Genomic DNA, 18,038 nt, shown 5'->3' on the forward strand with positions numbered 1-18,038 from the left:
CATTGTAGAATAATAGTGAAGACATCAAAACTATGAAATAACACATTTTGAATCATGTAGTAACCAAAAAAGAGTTTAACAAATCAAAATATATTTTTTATTTGGAATTCTTCAAAGTTGCCTCCCTTTGCCTTGATGACAGCTTTGCACACTCTTGGCATTCTCTCAACCAGCTTCATGAGGTAGTCACCTGGGATGCATTTCAATTAACAGGTGTGCCTTGTTAAAAGTTAAGTTGTAGAATTTCTTTCCTTAATGCGTTTGAGCCAATCAGTTGTGTGGTGACAAGGTAGGGTGGTATACAGAAGATGGCCTTATTTGTTAAAAGATCAAGTCCATGATATGGCAAGAACAGCTCAAATAAGCAAAGAGAAACGACAGTTCATCATTACTTTAAGACATGAAGGTCAGTCAATCTGGAAAATTTCAAGAACTTTTTAAGTTTCTATAAGTGCAGTCGCAAAAATCCATCAAGCGCTATGATGAAACTGGCTCTCATGAGGACCGCCACAGGAAAGGAAAACGTAGAGTTACTTCTGCTGCAGAGGATAATTTCATTAGTTACCAGCCCCAGAAATCGGCAAATAACTGCACCTCAGATTGCACCTCACAGAGTTCAAGTAACAGACACATCTCAACATCAACTGTTCAGAGGAGAATGCGTGAATCAGGCCTTCATGGTCGAAGTGCTGCAAAGAACCACTACTAAAGGACACCAATAAGAAGAGACTTGATTGGAAACATGAGCAGTGAGCATTAGACCGGTGGAAATCTGTCCTTTGGTCTGATGAGTCCAAATGTGAGATTTTTGGTTCCAACCGCCATGTCTTTGTGAAACGCAGAGTAGGTGAACGGATGATCTTTGCACGTGTGGTTCCCACCGTGAAACATGGAGGAGAAGGTGTGGGGGTGCTTTGCTGTTGACACTGTCAGTGATTTTATTTAGAATTCAAGGAAAATTTAACCAGCATGGCTACCACAGCGTTCTGCAGCGACACGCCATCCCATCTGGTTTGCGCTTAGTGGGACTATCTGTTTTTGAACAGGACAATGACCCAAAACACACCTCCAGGCTGTGTAAGGGCTATTTGACCAAGAAGGAGAGTGATGGAGTAATGCATCAGATGACCTGGCCTCCACAATCACCCGACCTCAACCCAATTGAGATGGTTTGGGATGATTTGGACCACAGAGTGAAGGAAAAACAGCCAAAAAGTGCTCAGCATATGTGGGAACTCCTTCAAAACTGTTGGAAAAGCATTCCAGGTGAGTACCCCATGAAGCTGGTTGAGAGAATGCAAAGCTGTCATCAAGGCAAGGGTTGGCTACTTTTAAGACTCTGACTCTTAACATTTTATTTTGATTTGTTTAACACTTTTTTGGGGTTACTACATGATTCCATATGTATTATTTCATAGCTTTCAACAACAACAAAAAAATCACTATTCTACAATGTATCAAATAGTAAAAATAAAGAAAAACCCTTGAATGAGTAGGCGTCCAAACTTTTGACTGATACTATATCTACAGAAATAAGACAGATCCTGCTTCTGTTGCCTGTTGGAGTGTTTGTTTTAATAGCCTACTGTGTGCACCAAGCCTCACAACCAAAACATGAGAAACAATTTCACATTTGTCTGTTTTTAATCTTTGCTATGCTGTAATAAAGGCTTTACACTTTTTTGTTGTTGTTGTTAGAACAGCCTCAGGTATGTTTTTATTACTTATATAGTGTTTACACTTTCAAATTGTCTTAAAATTATATTTATCATTATTGTTATACTTATTATGATCATCACTCTAATAATAAGTTATGTCATTATGATTAGTAGGCTCGCATCTTAACGTATCTTACTTTAACCTATATTTCAATACTTATATAGGCTACTGTATCAATCAGTCAATCATTTGTTAATGTCATCACACAGCATACAAGTCATTCATGATTGGAAATGCAATCAAGGATATTAGTTTTTAAATTAACTTAACAGCATTTGTTTTAACAGCACCTGTTTGGTACACATAATATGCATGCAGTGCTGGCTCCTTCTTTTTCTTGATCTCCAGTATTTTCCACAACTAGTCCAATTTATTCCACACATCTGACATTCCCTTTACCTCCTGTGCAAACAGTAAACATTCCCCCATTTCGAGTTTCTATGTCACTCCCTCTGCATCCATTTTGCTGTCTCGTGTTTGTAGTTTGTTATAACCAATTTATTGATGTGATTACTATGCTATAGATCAGGCACTATTGGTTTCATGCATGCATTGCATACATTTGTCACATAAAGAGAGCAAAGGTTGAGGGAATAAGGAATGTTTTCCCTAAACAAATGAGGGATTTTGGTAACAACTTTTCAGTCAGAAATGCGGGTAATTCTGTTACAGCTTCAGCAACACGGACAGCGCAATAAACACTGTTGATGTTCTAATATAGTAATAGTAATATATGCCATTTAGCTGACGCTTTTATCCAAAGCGACTTACAGTCATGTGTGCACACATTCTACGTATGGGTGGTCCCGGGAATCGAACCCACTACCCTGGCGTTACAAGCGCCATGCTCTACCAACTGAGCCACACATGTTCTGTGGTTGTAGCTGCAGCAGGAGACAGCCGCAGTGTCCACGTACTGTATATCAATTCACCAGTTAGTGCACTGTAACCCACAGAGAGATTTCAGAACCTCCAACCTTGTGCATAAGCTGAAACAGGTATATATATGTATTTTTGTTCTACCATTACTTATCGCACAGTTTTGCACGCGTTATGTGGATTTCTTGCACTTGCATGCACACAGTCACACTCATCCCATCCCTGTGCTTTGTCATACTGTTGGTTTCCTTGCATCCTCCAAACGAAGATGGATTTCCTCCAGCCCTATAAATACAGTATAGTAGTTGAATCCCCACTGCAGAACACAACTGGGAGAGTGAATTTATTCACTACCGCACCTGTCATCTCCAGCATACCAACTAAGCAATGCTACAGTACACCGTTGATGGCCTGCACATTTCTGGGGCCCCGATCGGACAGGTATATTATTAGGACAAATATAGGAATAAAGTTGTCAGGAATTTAGTTTTAATATTTGTATTTTATGTTTTTGGGCAGGCACAGCCCTGCAATTCGTCACAGCATCATGGGGTTAGATGAGGTGCCTGTCAAGGAGAATGTGTGTTTTATATATAGACACACACCCTTCATGGGTTACAAAACTGTGACTTTGATAGCTGCTCTTTTGGTTGGTTAATACTACTTGTTTCTTTTGTGAAAGTTTTTATATTCAGTTTATGGTGCTTTGTGTAAAATGAATGATCTGCTGGTTCTGTTTCAGTTATGAGATGGGTTTTCTTCTGCAGTATGAAAGGGCAAATATACAATCTGCTGACTGGACGTGTCTCCAGTTCCCTCTTGTTGTTTTCTCTCGCTCCTTTTTTTGTGTTTGAACATTCCTTCATTTCATTCTGCAGTTGACAGCTTTGTGACGAGGGAGTCTGAGCTTACAGGGAAAGAGAGCAGTGTTTGTTTTTCAAATGTTTTATTTTGCACTTTGCACATCGCCATACACCTACTCTTGTGACATCCATTTTGGAAAAACATCAGAATGACGGGAAAAGGTGGAAAGGTTCCTTTGCTTCCAAGGCGCCACCCCGTCTTAGAAAGAAGACACACACTTGATAATGTTCATGAGTCACACACATGTCCATGCACGCACGCACACCTACCACCCCCTCTCTATCTCTATTCCAAAATGTTCTGGTCTGTTTTTTTTGCCTTCACTTTTTGCCTCTAGCCAAACGAGAGCTTACTTAAATAATCCCATTTTGCCATAGCTGTACAGCAACACGAAATGAAGACCCAGACATACACAGCTCCTATCTCTCAGACCACATAGACTAGAGCAGTGTGTCAATCTAGTCACAACAATTTTTCCCTGTGACATCTTCCCAAACAACTGTGGGCGTTTGTTTGATGTGCTAGGCTGTGATTAAATTAGTTCTATAAACAAATTAATTCACAGTAAATTACATAGCCTTCCCTGTGGGTGAAACAATTTGATGGCTTATGAATGAGGCCCCGTGAATTAATGTGTTGTGTGTGTTTTAGAGGCGAGGGATTTGGAGAGTTACAATGGTGTGAATGAGAGGAGTTGTGATTGGATGGAGATTGGTTGAGGGACTTTAAGGTTGGTTTTGGATGGAGGTTAGTTGAGACAAAAACATTTTTTTAAAACCTTTTATTTATACAGGTTTTTCTCGTTGAGATAACGTCTCTTTTTCAAGAGAGACCTGGTCCAATAGCAGCAGGGGGAACAAAGTTTCAGACAAAACAACTTACATACACTAACACAACACTAATCAAAACTATAGACACACATACAACAATTACATTTAAAAAAAAACACAAATGTCACAACAAAAATAAAGCTATCCTAAAGACAATTACACTCTTCTATGGTATTTACATCAATCAAGTGTTTAAACTCCACCAACGTGAGTTTACATACCCTACATTACTCATCTCATATGTATATACTGTACTCTATACCATCTACTGCATCTTGCCATCTTTATGTAATACATGTATCACTAGCCACTTTAAACAATGCCACTTTTATATGTTTACATACCCTACATTACTCATCTCATACAGTGGGGCAAAAAAGTATTTAGTCAGCCACCAATTGTGCAAGTTCTCCTACTTAAAAAGATGAGAGAGGCCTGTAATTTTCATCATATGTACACTTCAACTATGACAGACAAAATGAGAACAAAAAATCCAGAAAATCACATTGTAGGATTTTTAATGAATTTATTTGCAAATTATGGTGGAAAATAAGTATTTGGTCAATAACAAAAGTTTATCTCAATACTTTGTCATTGCCAACAAAGGGTATATAACAGAGGTCAAACGTTTTCTGTAAGTCTTCACAAGGTTTTCACACACTGTTGCTGGTATTTTGGCCCATTCCTCCATGCAGATCTCCTCTAGAGCAGTGATGTTTTGGGGCTGTTGCTGGGCAACACAGACTTTCAACTCCCTCCAAAGATTTTCTATGGGGTTGAGATCTGGAGACTGGCTAGGCCACTCCAGGACCTTGAAATGCTTCTTACGAAGCCACTCCTTCGTTGCCCGGGCGGTGTGTTTGGGATCATTGTCATGCTGAAAGACCCAGCCACGTTTCATCTTCAATGCCCTTGCTGATGGAAGGAGGTTTTCACTCAAAATCTCACGATACATGGCCCCTTTCATTCTTTCCTTTACACGGATCAGTCGTCCTGGTCACTTTGCAGAAAAACAGCCCCAAAGCATGATGTTTCCACCCCCATGCTTCACAGTAGGTATGGTGTTCTTTGGATGCAACTCAGCATTCTTTGTCCTCCAAACACGACGAGTTGAGTTTTTACCAAAAAGTTATATTTTGGTTTAATCTGACCATATGACATTCTCCCAATCTTCTTCTGGATCATCCAAATGCTCTCTAGCAAACTTCAGACGGGCCTGGACATGTACTGGCTTAAGCAGGGGGACACGTCTGGTACTGCAGGATTTGAGTGTGTGTTACTGATGGTAGGCTTTGTTACTTTGGTCCCAGCTCTCTGCAGGTCATTCACTAGGTCCCCCCGTGTGTTTCTGGGATTTTTGCTCACCGTTCTTGTGGTCATTTTGACCCAACGGGGTGAGATTTTGCGTGGAGCCCCAGATCGAGGGAGATTATCAGTGGTCTTGTATGTCTTCCATTTCCTAATAATTGCTCCCACAGTTGATTTCTTCAAACCAAGCTGCTTACATATTGCAGATTCAGTCTTCCCAGCCTGGTGCAGGTCTACAATTTTGTTTCTGGTGTCCTTTGACAGCTCTTTGATCTTGGACATAGTGGAGTTTGGAGTGTGACTGTTTGAGATTGTGGACAGGTGTCTTTTATACTGATAACAAATTCAAACAGGTGCCATTAATACAGGTAACAAGTGGAGGACTGAGTAGCCTCTTAAAGAAGAAGATACAGGTCTGTGAGAGCCAGAAATCTTGCCTGTTTGTAGGTGACCAAATACTTATTTTCCACCATAATTTGCAAATAAATTCATTAAAAATCCTACAATGTGATTTTCTGGATTTGTTTTCTCATTTTGTCTGTCATAGTTGAAGTGTACCTATGATGAAAATTACAGGCCTCTCATCTTTTTAAGTGGGAGAACTTGCACAATTGCTGGCTGACTAAATACTTTTTTGCCCCATTGTATATACTGTACTCTATACCATCTACTACATCTTGCCTATGCTGTTCTGTACCATCACTCATTCATATATTTTTATGTAGATATTCTTCATCCTTTTACACTTGTGTGTGAAAAAGGTAGTTGTTGTGAAATTGTTAGGTTAGATTATTTGTTGGTTATTACTGCATTGTTGGAACTAGAAGCACAAGCATTTCGCTACACTCACATTAACATCTGCTAACCATGTTCAGGAGAGAATTCCAGGACCACGGAGCTGAGTAACTAAATCTATTTCTACCTTGACCTGTTCTAATTTTTGGTACTGTTTAAAGCAAATGTGAATGGGACCGTAGTGGATATTTATTTACCGACCTGATTTAAAAAAAAGAGTAAGTGGCATTTTACCCAGTATGGCCTTATAAATCAGTGTTTACAGGTGTTTAAGCCTACGCAAGGTCAATGACAACCAGCCAACGGCGCTGTAGAGATCACAATGATGTGTTAGACATTTTTGATTGGTAATGAACCTGAGGGCTGCATGATATACTAAATCAAGTGCTCTCAGGGTAGTAGTGGCTGAGGCCTGCGTATATACAGTTGAAGTCGGAAGTTTACATACACTTAGGTTGGAGTCATTAAAACTCGTTTTAACAAATTTGTTAACAAACTATAGTTTGGCAAGTCGGTTAGGACATCTACTTTGTGCATGACACAAGTACATTTTCCAACAATTGTTTACAGACAGATTATTTAATTTATAATTCACTGTGTCACAATTCCAGTGGGTCAGCAGTTTGCATAAACTAATTTAGACTTTGCCTTTCAACAGCTTGGAAAATTACAGAAAAGTATGTCATGGCTTTAGAAGCTTCTGAAAGGCTAATTGACAACATTTGAGACAATTGTAGGTGTACCTGTGGATGTATTTCAAGGCCTACCTTCAAATTCAGTGCCTCTTTGCTTGATATCATGGGAAAATCAAAAGAAATCAGCCAAGACCTCAGAAAAAACATTGTAGACCTCCACAAGTCTGGTTCATCCTTGGGAGCAATTTCCAAACGCCTGAAGGTACCACGTTCGTCAGTACAAACAATAGTACGCAAGTATAAACCCCATGGGACCACGCAGCCGTCATACCACTCAGGAAGGAGATGCTTTCTGTCTCCTAGAGATGAACGTACTTTGGTGCAAAAAGTGCAAAAATGGGGAGGCTTGCAAGCCGAAGAACACCATCCTAACCGTGAAGCATGGGGGTAGCAGCATCATGTTGTGGAGGTGCTTTGCTGCAGGAGGGACTGGTGCACTTCACAAAATAGATGGCATCATGAGGGAGGAAAATTATGCAAATATATTGAAGCAACATCTCAAGACATCAGTCAGGAATTTAAAGCATGGTCGCAAATGGCTCTTCCAATTGGACCAAGACCCCAAGCAAACTTCCAAAGTTGTGGCAAAATGGTTTAAGGACAAAGTCAAGCTATTGGAGTGGCCATCACAAAGCCATGACCTCAATCCTATAGAACATTTGTTTGCAGAACTAAAAAAGCGTGTGCAAGCAAGGAGGCCTACAAACCTGGCTCAGTTACACCAGCTATGTCAGGAGGAATGGGCCAAAATTCACCAAACTTATTGTGGGAAGCTTGTGGAAGACTACCCAAACGTTTGACCCAAGTGAAACAATTTAAAGGCAATGCTACCAAATACTAATTGAGTGTATGTAAACTTCTGACCCACTGGGAATGTCATGAAGGAAATAAAAGCTGAAATAACTAATTATCTCTACTATTATTCTGACATTTCACATTCTTTAAACAAAGTGGTGATCCTAACTGACCTAAAACGGGACATTTTTACTCGGATTAAATGTCAGAAATGGTGGAAAACTGAATTTAAATGTATTTGGCTAAGGTGTATGCAAACGTATGACTTCCAAGTGTGTGTTTGTGTGTGTATGTATATGTGTATATATACACTGCTTAAAAAAATAAAGGGAACACTAAAATAACACATCCTAGATCTCAATGAATGAAATATTCAGGCCTCCACGTGGCTGTATGACCTCACTACAATGCCTGGGCATGCTCCTGATGAGGTGGCGGATGGTCTCCTGAGGGATCTCCTCCCAACCTGGACTAAAGCATCCGCCAACTCTTGGACAGTCTGTGGTGCAATGTGGCGTTGGTGGATGGAGCGAAACATGATGTCCCAGATGTGCTCAATTGGTTTGGGTCTGGGGAATGGGCGGGCCAGTCCATAGCATCAATACCTTCCTCTTGCAGGAAATGCTGACGCACTCCAGCCACATTAGGTCTAGCATTGTCTTGCAGTTGGAGGAACCCAGTGCCAACCACACCAGCATATGGTCTCACTGGGGGTCTGAGGATCTCATCTCGGTACCTAATGGCAGTCAGGTTACCTCTGGCGAGCACATGGAGGGCTGTGCGGCCCCCCAAAGAAATGCCACCCCACACCATGACTGACCCACCGCCAAACCGGTCATGCTGGAGGATGTTGCAAGCAGCAGAACGTTCTCCACGGCGTCTCCAGACTGTCACGTCTGTCACGTGCTCAGTGTGAACCTGCTTTCATCTGTGAAGATCACAGGGCGCCAGTGGCGAATTTGCCAATCTTGGTGTTCTCTGGCAAATGCCAAACGTCCTGCACGGTGTTGGGCTGTAAGCACAACCCCCACCTGTGGACGTCGGACCCTCATACCACCCTCATGTAGTCTGTTTCTGACCATTTGAGCAAACACATGCACATTTGTGGCCTGCTGGAGGTCATTTTGCAGGGCTCTGGCAGTGCTCCTCTTTGCACAAAGGTCTCCTGATGTACTGGCCTGTCTCCTGGTAGCGCCTCCATGCTCTGGACACTGCTGACAGACACAGCAAACCTTCTTGCCACATCTCGCATTGATGTGCCATCCTGGATGAGCTGCACTACCTGAGCCACTTGTGTGGGTTGTAGACTCCGTCTCATGCTACCACTAGAGTGAAAGCACCGCCAGCATTCAAAAGTGACCAAAACATCAGCCAGGAAGCATAGGAACTGAGAAGTGGTCTGTGGTCCCCAACTGCAGAACCACTCCTTTATTGAGGGTGTCTTGCTAAATGCCTATAATTTCCACCTGTTGTCTATTCCATTTGCACAACAGCATGTGAAATGTATTGTCAATCAGTGTTGCTTCCTAAGTAGACAGTTTGATTTCACAGAAGTGTGATTGACTTGGAGTTACGTTGTTTTTAAATGTTCCCTTTATTTTTTTGAGCAGTGTATATACCAGTAATGTACATCGTACCAGCTCCTTCCTGGCCTCCAGAGAAAATCTGGTATTGAATCGAGGTTGTTTGAGACTGTAAGGTTTGTATTTATGAAGGATCCCCATTAGCTGCTCCCAAGGCAGCAGCTACTATTCCTGGGGTCCAGCAACATTAAGACAGTTACATACAGTTTAAAATAAGACATTTACATTTCATAACACGTATCACAACACATTAAGATTGGTAATTAATGGAGTTTGGTTGGGAGACTGGATCGTAATGAATGGAGGTTGCTTGGGAGACTATGGTTGACAGTAATGCCTTGATTGTGGATCTAGGAACCTGTGATTGCACAGTACTTGTCTCTCTGGTTGTTCTTGCGACAGACCTGAACAGACCTATTCCTAAGGTTCTACGTTGATGGAACAATCTAATGGTGCTGGAGCTATATTATAGCCATCGCTATTTGCTGGTCATTGTAGTACCCTATTAGAAGTTCTGTCATTATTACGTTTGGTTAGTGATGACCATTGAGCTCTCGGTCCCTCCTCTCCAGTGTAGCCCTGTCTGCCTCTCTCCTGCCTCACTGACACAGCCCTTCCCAGGGGACCTAGGGGGAGATCAGAGAGCTGAGTGTGGTTGCCACAGAGCAGAAATGGCCCCGAGTCTGCAGTTTCCCCCTGTGCAGCCCCCAGTTCACCGTCTCCAGGGATACGACTGTGCGGGAGGAAGGGAGGGTGTCGGGAGAGAGAGAGAGAGTACTGCAGCAGCCCTTCCCTTTATGACAAGGTGGATGTACGACGAGCACACACACACATGCTCACTCCGAGGCCCTATAATATCTGTATTTTTTTGTTGTTGCCTGATTCTGTTTTTCCCCAATGCCCTTTTCTTCGTTTTTGTTTTTCCAGGTTTCTGTTTTCTTCAGGTTGTCACTCTAAAAATATTTTTTTTTGGAAAACAAATGCTTGTCCACAACAATGGTTAAACCACAAAAGGAGACTACTTTTGAGGTCTGTGTGTAGTTACCCTTAAATTCAACTGGGAACGAGCCAGAGAACGTTGTTTTGTTAGCAGTGTTAGTTGATTTCCTACTTATTTCAATACATTGTTTTTATATTGTTGAATTCCGTTTTAATGTCTGGATTCCATGACGCCATCTGGGTTTTCCGCAACACAGATTGTATAAGGCCCTACACTCCCATAGATCCATACTGCCACCACAGTGCTCCAGCAACACATCCCTCCCTCTATAGAAACAGATCTATACTGCAGCTTATCCATAGCTCAGCAGCTCCCTGGCCAACAGCTCCAGTTCACTTAAAGGAAATCCATATCACACCCGTTTTCTCCTTTCAAAAGAAGACAGAATCTCATTTGAATAAGGGTGGGGGGGGGTGTAGAGGCTGTGTGTGTAGAGGAGGTGTGTGTCCAGTCACTTGCGAAGAAGATGGATGAGCTTTTGTTTGAGAGTCAGAGATTTGAATAGCTGCAATTTTATGTCTTACTGAAACGTGGCTGGATGATGTTGCTATGCACATACTATTTGGTGGATTCTCCATGCAGCGTCAGGATCGTACACCGGCTTTGGAGAAGTCGAAAGGAGGTGGAGTGTTTCTCCCCCCTCATAAATAGCAACTGGTGTGCTGCTTCAAGTGTGAAGGAAATCTTGAGCGTTTGCACTCCTGATATAGAATACCTCATGGTAAGCTGCAGACCCTTTTATCTACCAAGAGAGTTCTTATCTGTAATTATCACGGCTGTCTACATCCCGCCCCAAGTCTACACCACACTGTCACCCAATGAACTGTGTGCTCACTCAGAAGTATCAATTCTGGTGGGCAGAGACTTTAACGCGGGGAGACTTAAAACCGTCCTACCTCACTTCCACCAACACGTCTCCTGTGCCACTAGCGGAGCAGAAACTCTACACCACTTTTATTCTACCCAGAGAAAAGCACACAAGGCCCTCCCTCATCCTCCCTTTGGCAAATCTGACCAGGAACCCATTCTTCTGCTTCCTGCTTGCAAACAAGATCTCAAACAGGAAGCACCAGTGATGCGCTCAATGCGGAAGTGGTCGGATGAAGCAGACGCGAGGCTACAAGACTGTTTTGCTAGTATACACTGGGATATGCTCTGGGATTAATTCAATAGCATTGAGGAGTTTCCCCCGAGTCATCATCTTCATCAATAAATGCACAGACAATGTTGTCACCACAGTGACTATAAGAACGTATCCATCCAAAAACAGGGAATATCCACGCTGGACCAAAGGCTAGAGTTACTGTTTACAAGGATCGGGACACTGACATGGACGCATACAAGAAAGCTCGCTATGACCGTCGAGACATTAAACATGCAAAAAGACAATATAGGAGGTGGCATCCTATTACATCGGCGGCGTATGCTTGTCGTATATGGCAGGGCTCCAGGACGATAACTGATTACAAAGGGAAACCCAGGAATGAGTTGCCCAGCGACGCAGAACTCTCAAACGAGTTAAATGCATTTTATGCTCGCTTTGAGAAATATAACACTGTGCCTTGTGTGAAAGTCCCTATTTTTTCCAAATTACTGTGATCTCGCTCTCTGGGCCCATGTGAGCAAAACATTTGAACAGGTTTACAATCACAAGGCCGCATGGAATACCAGGCCACTTTCTCAAAGCATGCGCAGACCAGCTGGCAAGTGTCTTCACAGACATTTTAAATCTATCCTTGTCCCAGTCTGTAATTCCAAAAGGTTTCAAGTTGACCACTATTGTCCCCATTCCCAAGACATTCATGGTAACCTGCCTAAAGGACTATCCCCCTGTAGCACTCACATCTATAATTATGAAGTGCTTTGAAAGGCTGGTCATGGCACACACCAACACCATCCTACACCCACTCCAATTCGCATACTGCCCCAACAGATCCACAGATGACGCAATCTCAATTGAACTTCACACTGCCCTTTCTCACCTGGAAAATAACTGAGAATGCTGTTCATAGACTACAGCTCAGAGTTTAACACCATACTCCCCTCCAAGCTCTTCACCATGCTACGGACACTAGGACTCAACCCCTCCCTCTGCAACTGGATCCTGGACTTCCTGAGGGCCAGCCCCAGGTGGTGAGGGTAGGCAACATCACCTCTGCCACGCTGACCCTCAACACGGGGGCTCCTCAGGGGTGTGTACTTAGTCCTCTCCTGTACTCCCTGTTCACTCACGACTGTTGGGCCCAAAAAATTGCCAGACTCCAGCCACTCAAGCCGTAGACTGCTCAGTCTGATACCATCCGGCAAACGGTACCAGAGCGTCGGCTCTTGGACCAACAGGCTCCGAGACAGCTTCTACCCCCAAGCCATAAAACTGCTAAATAGCCAGACTGCTAAATAGTCAATTAATGGTACCCAAATGACCAACACTGACTCTGTCTTGCACTGACCCTATGCACACTCACTAGACTATATATATACAAACAATTTACTCACTCAAACACACTACATTGACACTCCCACACACACACACGCAGAATGACACAACACACATACATACACATTACACACACACACTTTTACACTAATTTCCTGCTCTGTTCTTTATTTTATGTGTCCTGATGCCTGGTCACTTTACCCTGCCTTCAGTATCTACCTCAAATACCTCGTACCTCTGCACATTGATCTGGTACTGGTGCTCCCTGTATGTGTGTATATATATATATATATATATCTTCTTGTGTATTTTATATCTCTTGTATTTTTTTTTTTAAAACTCTGCATTGTTGAGAAGGGCTTGTAAAGCAAGCATTTTACGGTAAATTCTACCAGTTGTATTTGGACGATTGTGACAAGTACAATTGTGTGTGTGTGTGTGTGTGTGTGTGTGGGGGGGAAAGCATTTTAACTCGCTTGTGTAAATGCCTGGCTACCTTTTATTCAACCTTTTTACAGAACCCCTCCAAAATGATACGGTGTATGTAAACCCCCCGTCAGTTAAGTGTCTAATACGCCAAGCCACCTGGCAAAGAGGCGTAAATACTGCAGTTGCATGTTCATTAAACCTATAATGATATGAGTCAGTTATTATGCAAAGCCATGTCTTTTATCTGCTTTACAATCATTAGTCATCATCGTGAAATCCCCACCCTGATCAGTAAGGAGTACAAATCACATTATATTGGTTACATACACGTGTTTAACAGATGTTACTGCGGGTGTAGCGAAATGCTTGTGTTTCTAGCTCCAACAGTAAGGTAATATCTAACAAGAAATATCGAACAATTTCACAACAATACATACAAATCTAATGGAATTAAGGATATATAAATATTTGGACGAGCAACTTTGGTGCAGCATAGACTAAGATACATTTGAATAGAATACAGTATATACACATGAGATGAGTAATGCAAAATATGTAAACATTATTCAAGTGACTAGTGTTCCATTATTAAAGGAGCCAGGGATTTCAAGTCTATGTATACAGGGCAGCAGCTTCTAAGGTGCTAGTGATGGCTATTTAACAGTCTGATGGCCTTGAGATAAAGAGGTTTTTCAGTCTCTCTGTCCCAGCTTTGATGTACCTGTACTGACCTCGCCTTCTGGATGATAGCGGGGTGAACAGACAATGGCTCGGGTGGCTGATGTCCTTGATGATATTTTTGGCCTTCCTGTGACATCGGGTGCTGTAGGTATTCTGGAGGGCAGGTAGTTTGATGCGTTGTGCAGACTGCACCACCCTCTGGAGAGCCGTGTGGTTGCGGGCGGTGCAGTTGCCGTACCAGGCGGTGATACAGCCCGACAGGATGCTCTCAATTGTGCATCTGTAAAAGTTTGCGGGTTTTAGGGGCCAAGCCAAATTTCTTCAGCCTCGTGAGGTTGAAGAGGCGCTGTTGCTCCTTCTTCACCACACTGTCTGTGTGAGTGGACCATTTCAGTTTGTCAGTGACGTGTTTGCCGAGGAACTTGAAGCTTTCCACCTTCTCCACTGCGTGTGTGTGTGTGTGTGTGTGTGTGTGTGTGTGTGTGTGTGTGTGTGTGTGTGTGTGTGTGTGTGTGTGTGTGTGTGTGTGTGTGTGTGTGTCAGCCCAGAATGTGAGGGAGGGAGTGATTTTAAAGTGCTCTACTCTACAGAGTTTAGACTCCCTGTGTGTGAGAGAGAGAGAGAAACACCAGGACATGTCTGTCTGCTGCCTGCCTGCGTCCCCCCTGTTCTGTTCAATCTGCTTCTCAACGGGTACTAGTGCATACCAATGTGCGTGCTCACGTGTGTTCACACTCTCTTTATTTCTCAACCTCAAGTCTGCATACTAACGGCAGGGTAGAGGGAGCAGAGATCTGTCAAATCACATTTTCATTCTGTCTCTCCGTCTCTCTCTTGGAGATATCAATCAATTCAGGGGTTTAATTGCACTCCCATGGAGAGACTGGCGTGTTCAATTCAACTGACAGGAATGCAAATGAGAATTGACCCGTTGAACTTTGCTGTTTATTAGTTACGGTAGTTATTGTCTTTGGACAGGGTCTCGCATGCATATACAGTATCTCTTCCAAACCTATTGAAACAGACGAGAGGGAGGCTAACCAACTTCCTGTTGGTGTCTTTGCAGGTTGTGACGGCCATCTTGGAGTCGGGGAAGAACATGGCCAAAGAGGAGAAGAAGGCGGAGAAGTGCCCACTGCTCTACGAGTGGCACAAGAAGCAGTACGTTGGCGCTGCCCATGGCCTGGCGGGCATCTACTGTATACTGATGCAGGTGAGTTAAACACATTATCTTTAAACATTCTTTACTATGTGATATCGATCAGTGAGTAGATTTGACTGCTGTCTGATTAATGCATATTACAAGATATTACAGTATAGCATACAAAGCATTGTAGTAAGTCTCTTTGACCATGTTTCTAATAATATATCATTTATTTACCGGGAGTTGCTCCTACTCCGATATCAGATCTTTTCATTCTGATGCTCCGAAATGCGGAAGACACATTTCAGTTGAATGCGTTCAGTTGTACAACTGACTAGGTATCCCCCCTTTCCCTATCCGTGAGTCTGCAGGTTTTCACAGTATCTGTCGGGAATTTGGGACTCATGCTAAAATTGCTGCTTCCTAGTTGGCTTACATCCATGTTTTGCTTCAGCGAGATGCTGTTTACGATCATGATGTGTAATCTAAATTCACACAGGAGATGGATTAGCCCTCACCTGAGTTGGTTAATCATTTATCACAGGAAATAAAATAAGATCAATTATTCAGGATCCAAACAACATCCCATAATGAGATCCTAGAGTGGCATCAACCTCCTACGCTCCCATTACCACGGTGAATTAATATGGATTAATATGCTTTTTAATGATCAGTGTTCTTGGATTTTATGGCAGGTGCGGGTGTACCTCGATACATTTTTATATTTTAGGGAAAAATAACCTATTTAAAATCATTTGTGAGTTGTTTTGTTTCCCCATGGTGCTTGTAACACTGATGTGCCTCTTTAGTTAAATTAGTCAGGGAGGAGAAGTTTTATGATGGAATTAAAAAATATATTTCTGCACAAGATTTTGTTATATGTGCACAAAACATTAGGAACAACTTTGCTTTCCATGACAAAGACTGACCAGGTGCAAGCTATTATCCCTTATTGATGTCGCTTGTTAAATCCACCTCAATCATTGTAGATGAAGGAGACCGGTTAAAGAAGGAATTTTAAGCCTTGAGACAATTGAGACATGGATTGTATATGTGTGCCATTCAGAGAGGGAATGGGCAAGACTAAATTATTTAAGTGTCTTTGAACGGGGTATGGTAGTAGCTGCCAGGCACACCTGTTTGAGTGGGTCAAGAACTGCAACGCTGCTGGGTTTCTCACGCTCAACAGTTTCCCGTGTGTATCAAGAATGGTCCACCACCCAAAGGACATCCAGACAACTTGACACAACTGTGGGAAGCGTTTAAGTTAACATGGACCAGCATCCCTGTGGAAAGCTTTTGACACCTTGTAGAGTCCATGCCCCGACGAATTGAGGCTGTTCTGAGGGCCAAATGGGGTGCAAGTCAATATTAAGAAAGCGTTCCTAATGTTTTGTGAACTCTGAGTATATAATGTAGGTGTTACCACTACACCACGGCTCTGCACATGCAGAGTAACTATGTAGGTTAAGGGAAGCCTTTACATTAGCCTAACTTTTTATCTAGTTTCTCTGCAGCTATTTGGTAACTAGAATATCATTACTCAGTTGTACAATGAAAGATGTATACAAAATAGGCTAATTACTGTGTGTTTACAATGTAATTACCCAACCAATAAATTAAACGTCCATGTAACTCAATGGTATCTATGACAAAATGTAAGGCAAGGAGGGCTTACAAGCCACCATAGAAGATTCCATTATAACACCAGCCACCTATGGAGGCTAGCTAGTCCTAATCACAATCTTCACCCATTAGTATTGGAGGCTTCCAGAGGCTGTCAGAGGCCATGGGACCATGTGTTGGATATGTAATCTGCTTCTCTGAGAGTTTTTAAAGGCCAGAGTGGAGGAAAGTAGCTTATCCTTGATCCTCAGTGGAGAGTAGTCAGCGTTGTCTCTGTGCTAGGGCATGTGCTTCTCTTTTAGAAATGCTTCGATGATCCTCCTGTAGTGCTGGCACTATCAGCATGCCTCTCCTCCTCTCTTGGGATTGGCTGGCCATGCATCATCTGTCTCTGGGGAGGAGGGCGGTGATTGGGAGTAATGATGCCGCCCACAACCAGTTCCCAGGTTGCACTTAGATCTATAATATATGGCATTTAGCAGACCCTTTTATCCAAAGCCACCTACAGTCATGTGCATCCATTTTAAAGATGGATGGCAATCCAAGTTGCAAACGTCATGCTCTACCAACTCAGCCATACAGGACGGCTCTACTGGTAATCATTAACTAGCAACGGACCTGCCATGTTGCTTTCAACTATCTGTAGAAGGGAAGGAAGCGAGGAGAGGAAGCCACGTTAGACTATTGAAATGCTCCCGATGACTGGAGCCACAGGACTCTGCACTCCCACCTCTTCCCCCTTTCAAACTCTATTGGGCTATGACACACACACCGTTGGCGTTTACAGCTTTGCAAATATTTGAGACCCACACGACCCTCATTAAAACATGAACAGAGGAAGGACTGCCACCAGCCAAACTAGGAAACGCATGTGAACAACTGCAGGCCTGGGAATTGTGTGTGTGTGTGTGTGTACAATTTGTATGAGCACTGACTTTGCTGATAGCTACTTAATGAGGAAGATATTGGCTTACTATGACTGTGGTTGTCTCTCTTTGCTACCTTAAGATCAATGCCTCTAACTGTGAGTCGCTCGATAAGAGTGTCTGCTAAATTACAAAGATGTGTGTGTGTGTAGGCGTACACTAGTACGCCTGTTTGTGTGTTCGTTCGTGTGAGTATTTCTCCCCCGAGCATTTACAAGGGGCTCCCAATCCAAAATTGGACACTTCTTATTTGGAACTTATGAAAGTTTGTTTCCATCTATCTATCGATCACTCTTTGAAATGTGAAAGCATAGCCGTGGGAAGTAG

At 42.7% G+C, this 18,038-nt stretch overlaps 1 protein-coding gene across 2 annotated transcripts in view; it reads left to right on the top strand.

Annotated features, from left to right (window-relative positions):
- lancl2 (LanC lantibiotic synthetase component C-like 2 (bacterial)) overlaps positions 1 to 18,038 on the top strand; it is a 57,092-nt gene that overhangs the window by 28,677 nt on the left and 10,377 nt on the right. For both annotated transcript variants that reach the window (XM_035757358.2, XM_035757364.2), the window contains one exon: positions 15,082 to 15,228. In XM_035757358.2, the coding sequence (XP_035613251.1) occupies positions 15,082 to 15,228 (147 nt within the window). The remainder of the gene's footprint in view (positions 1 to 15,081; positions 15,229 to 18,038) is intronic.

Source organism: Oncorhynchus keta, chromosome 4, assembly GCF_023373465.1.
Source record: "Oncorhynchus keta strain PuntledgeMale-10-30-2019 chromosome 4, Oket_V2, whole genome shotgun sequence".
Classification (NCBI taxonomy): Eukaryota; Metazoa; Chordata; class Actinopteri; order Salmoniformes; family Salmonidae; genus Oncorhynchus; species Oncorhynchus keta.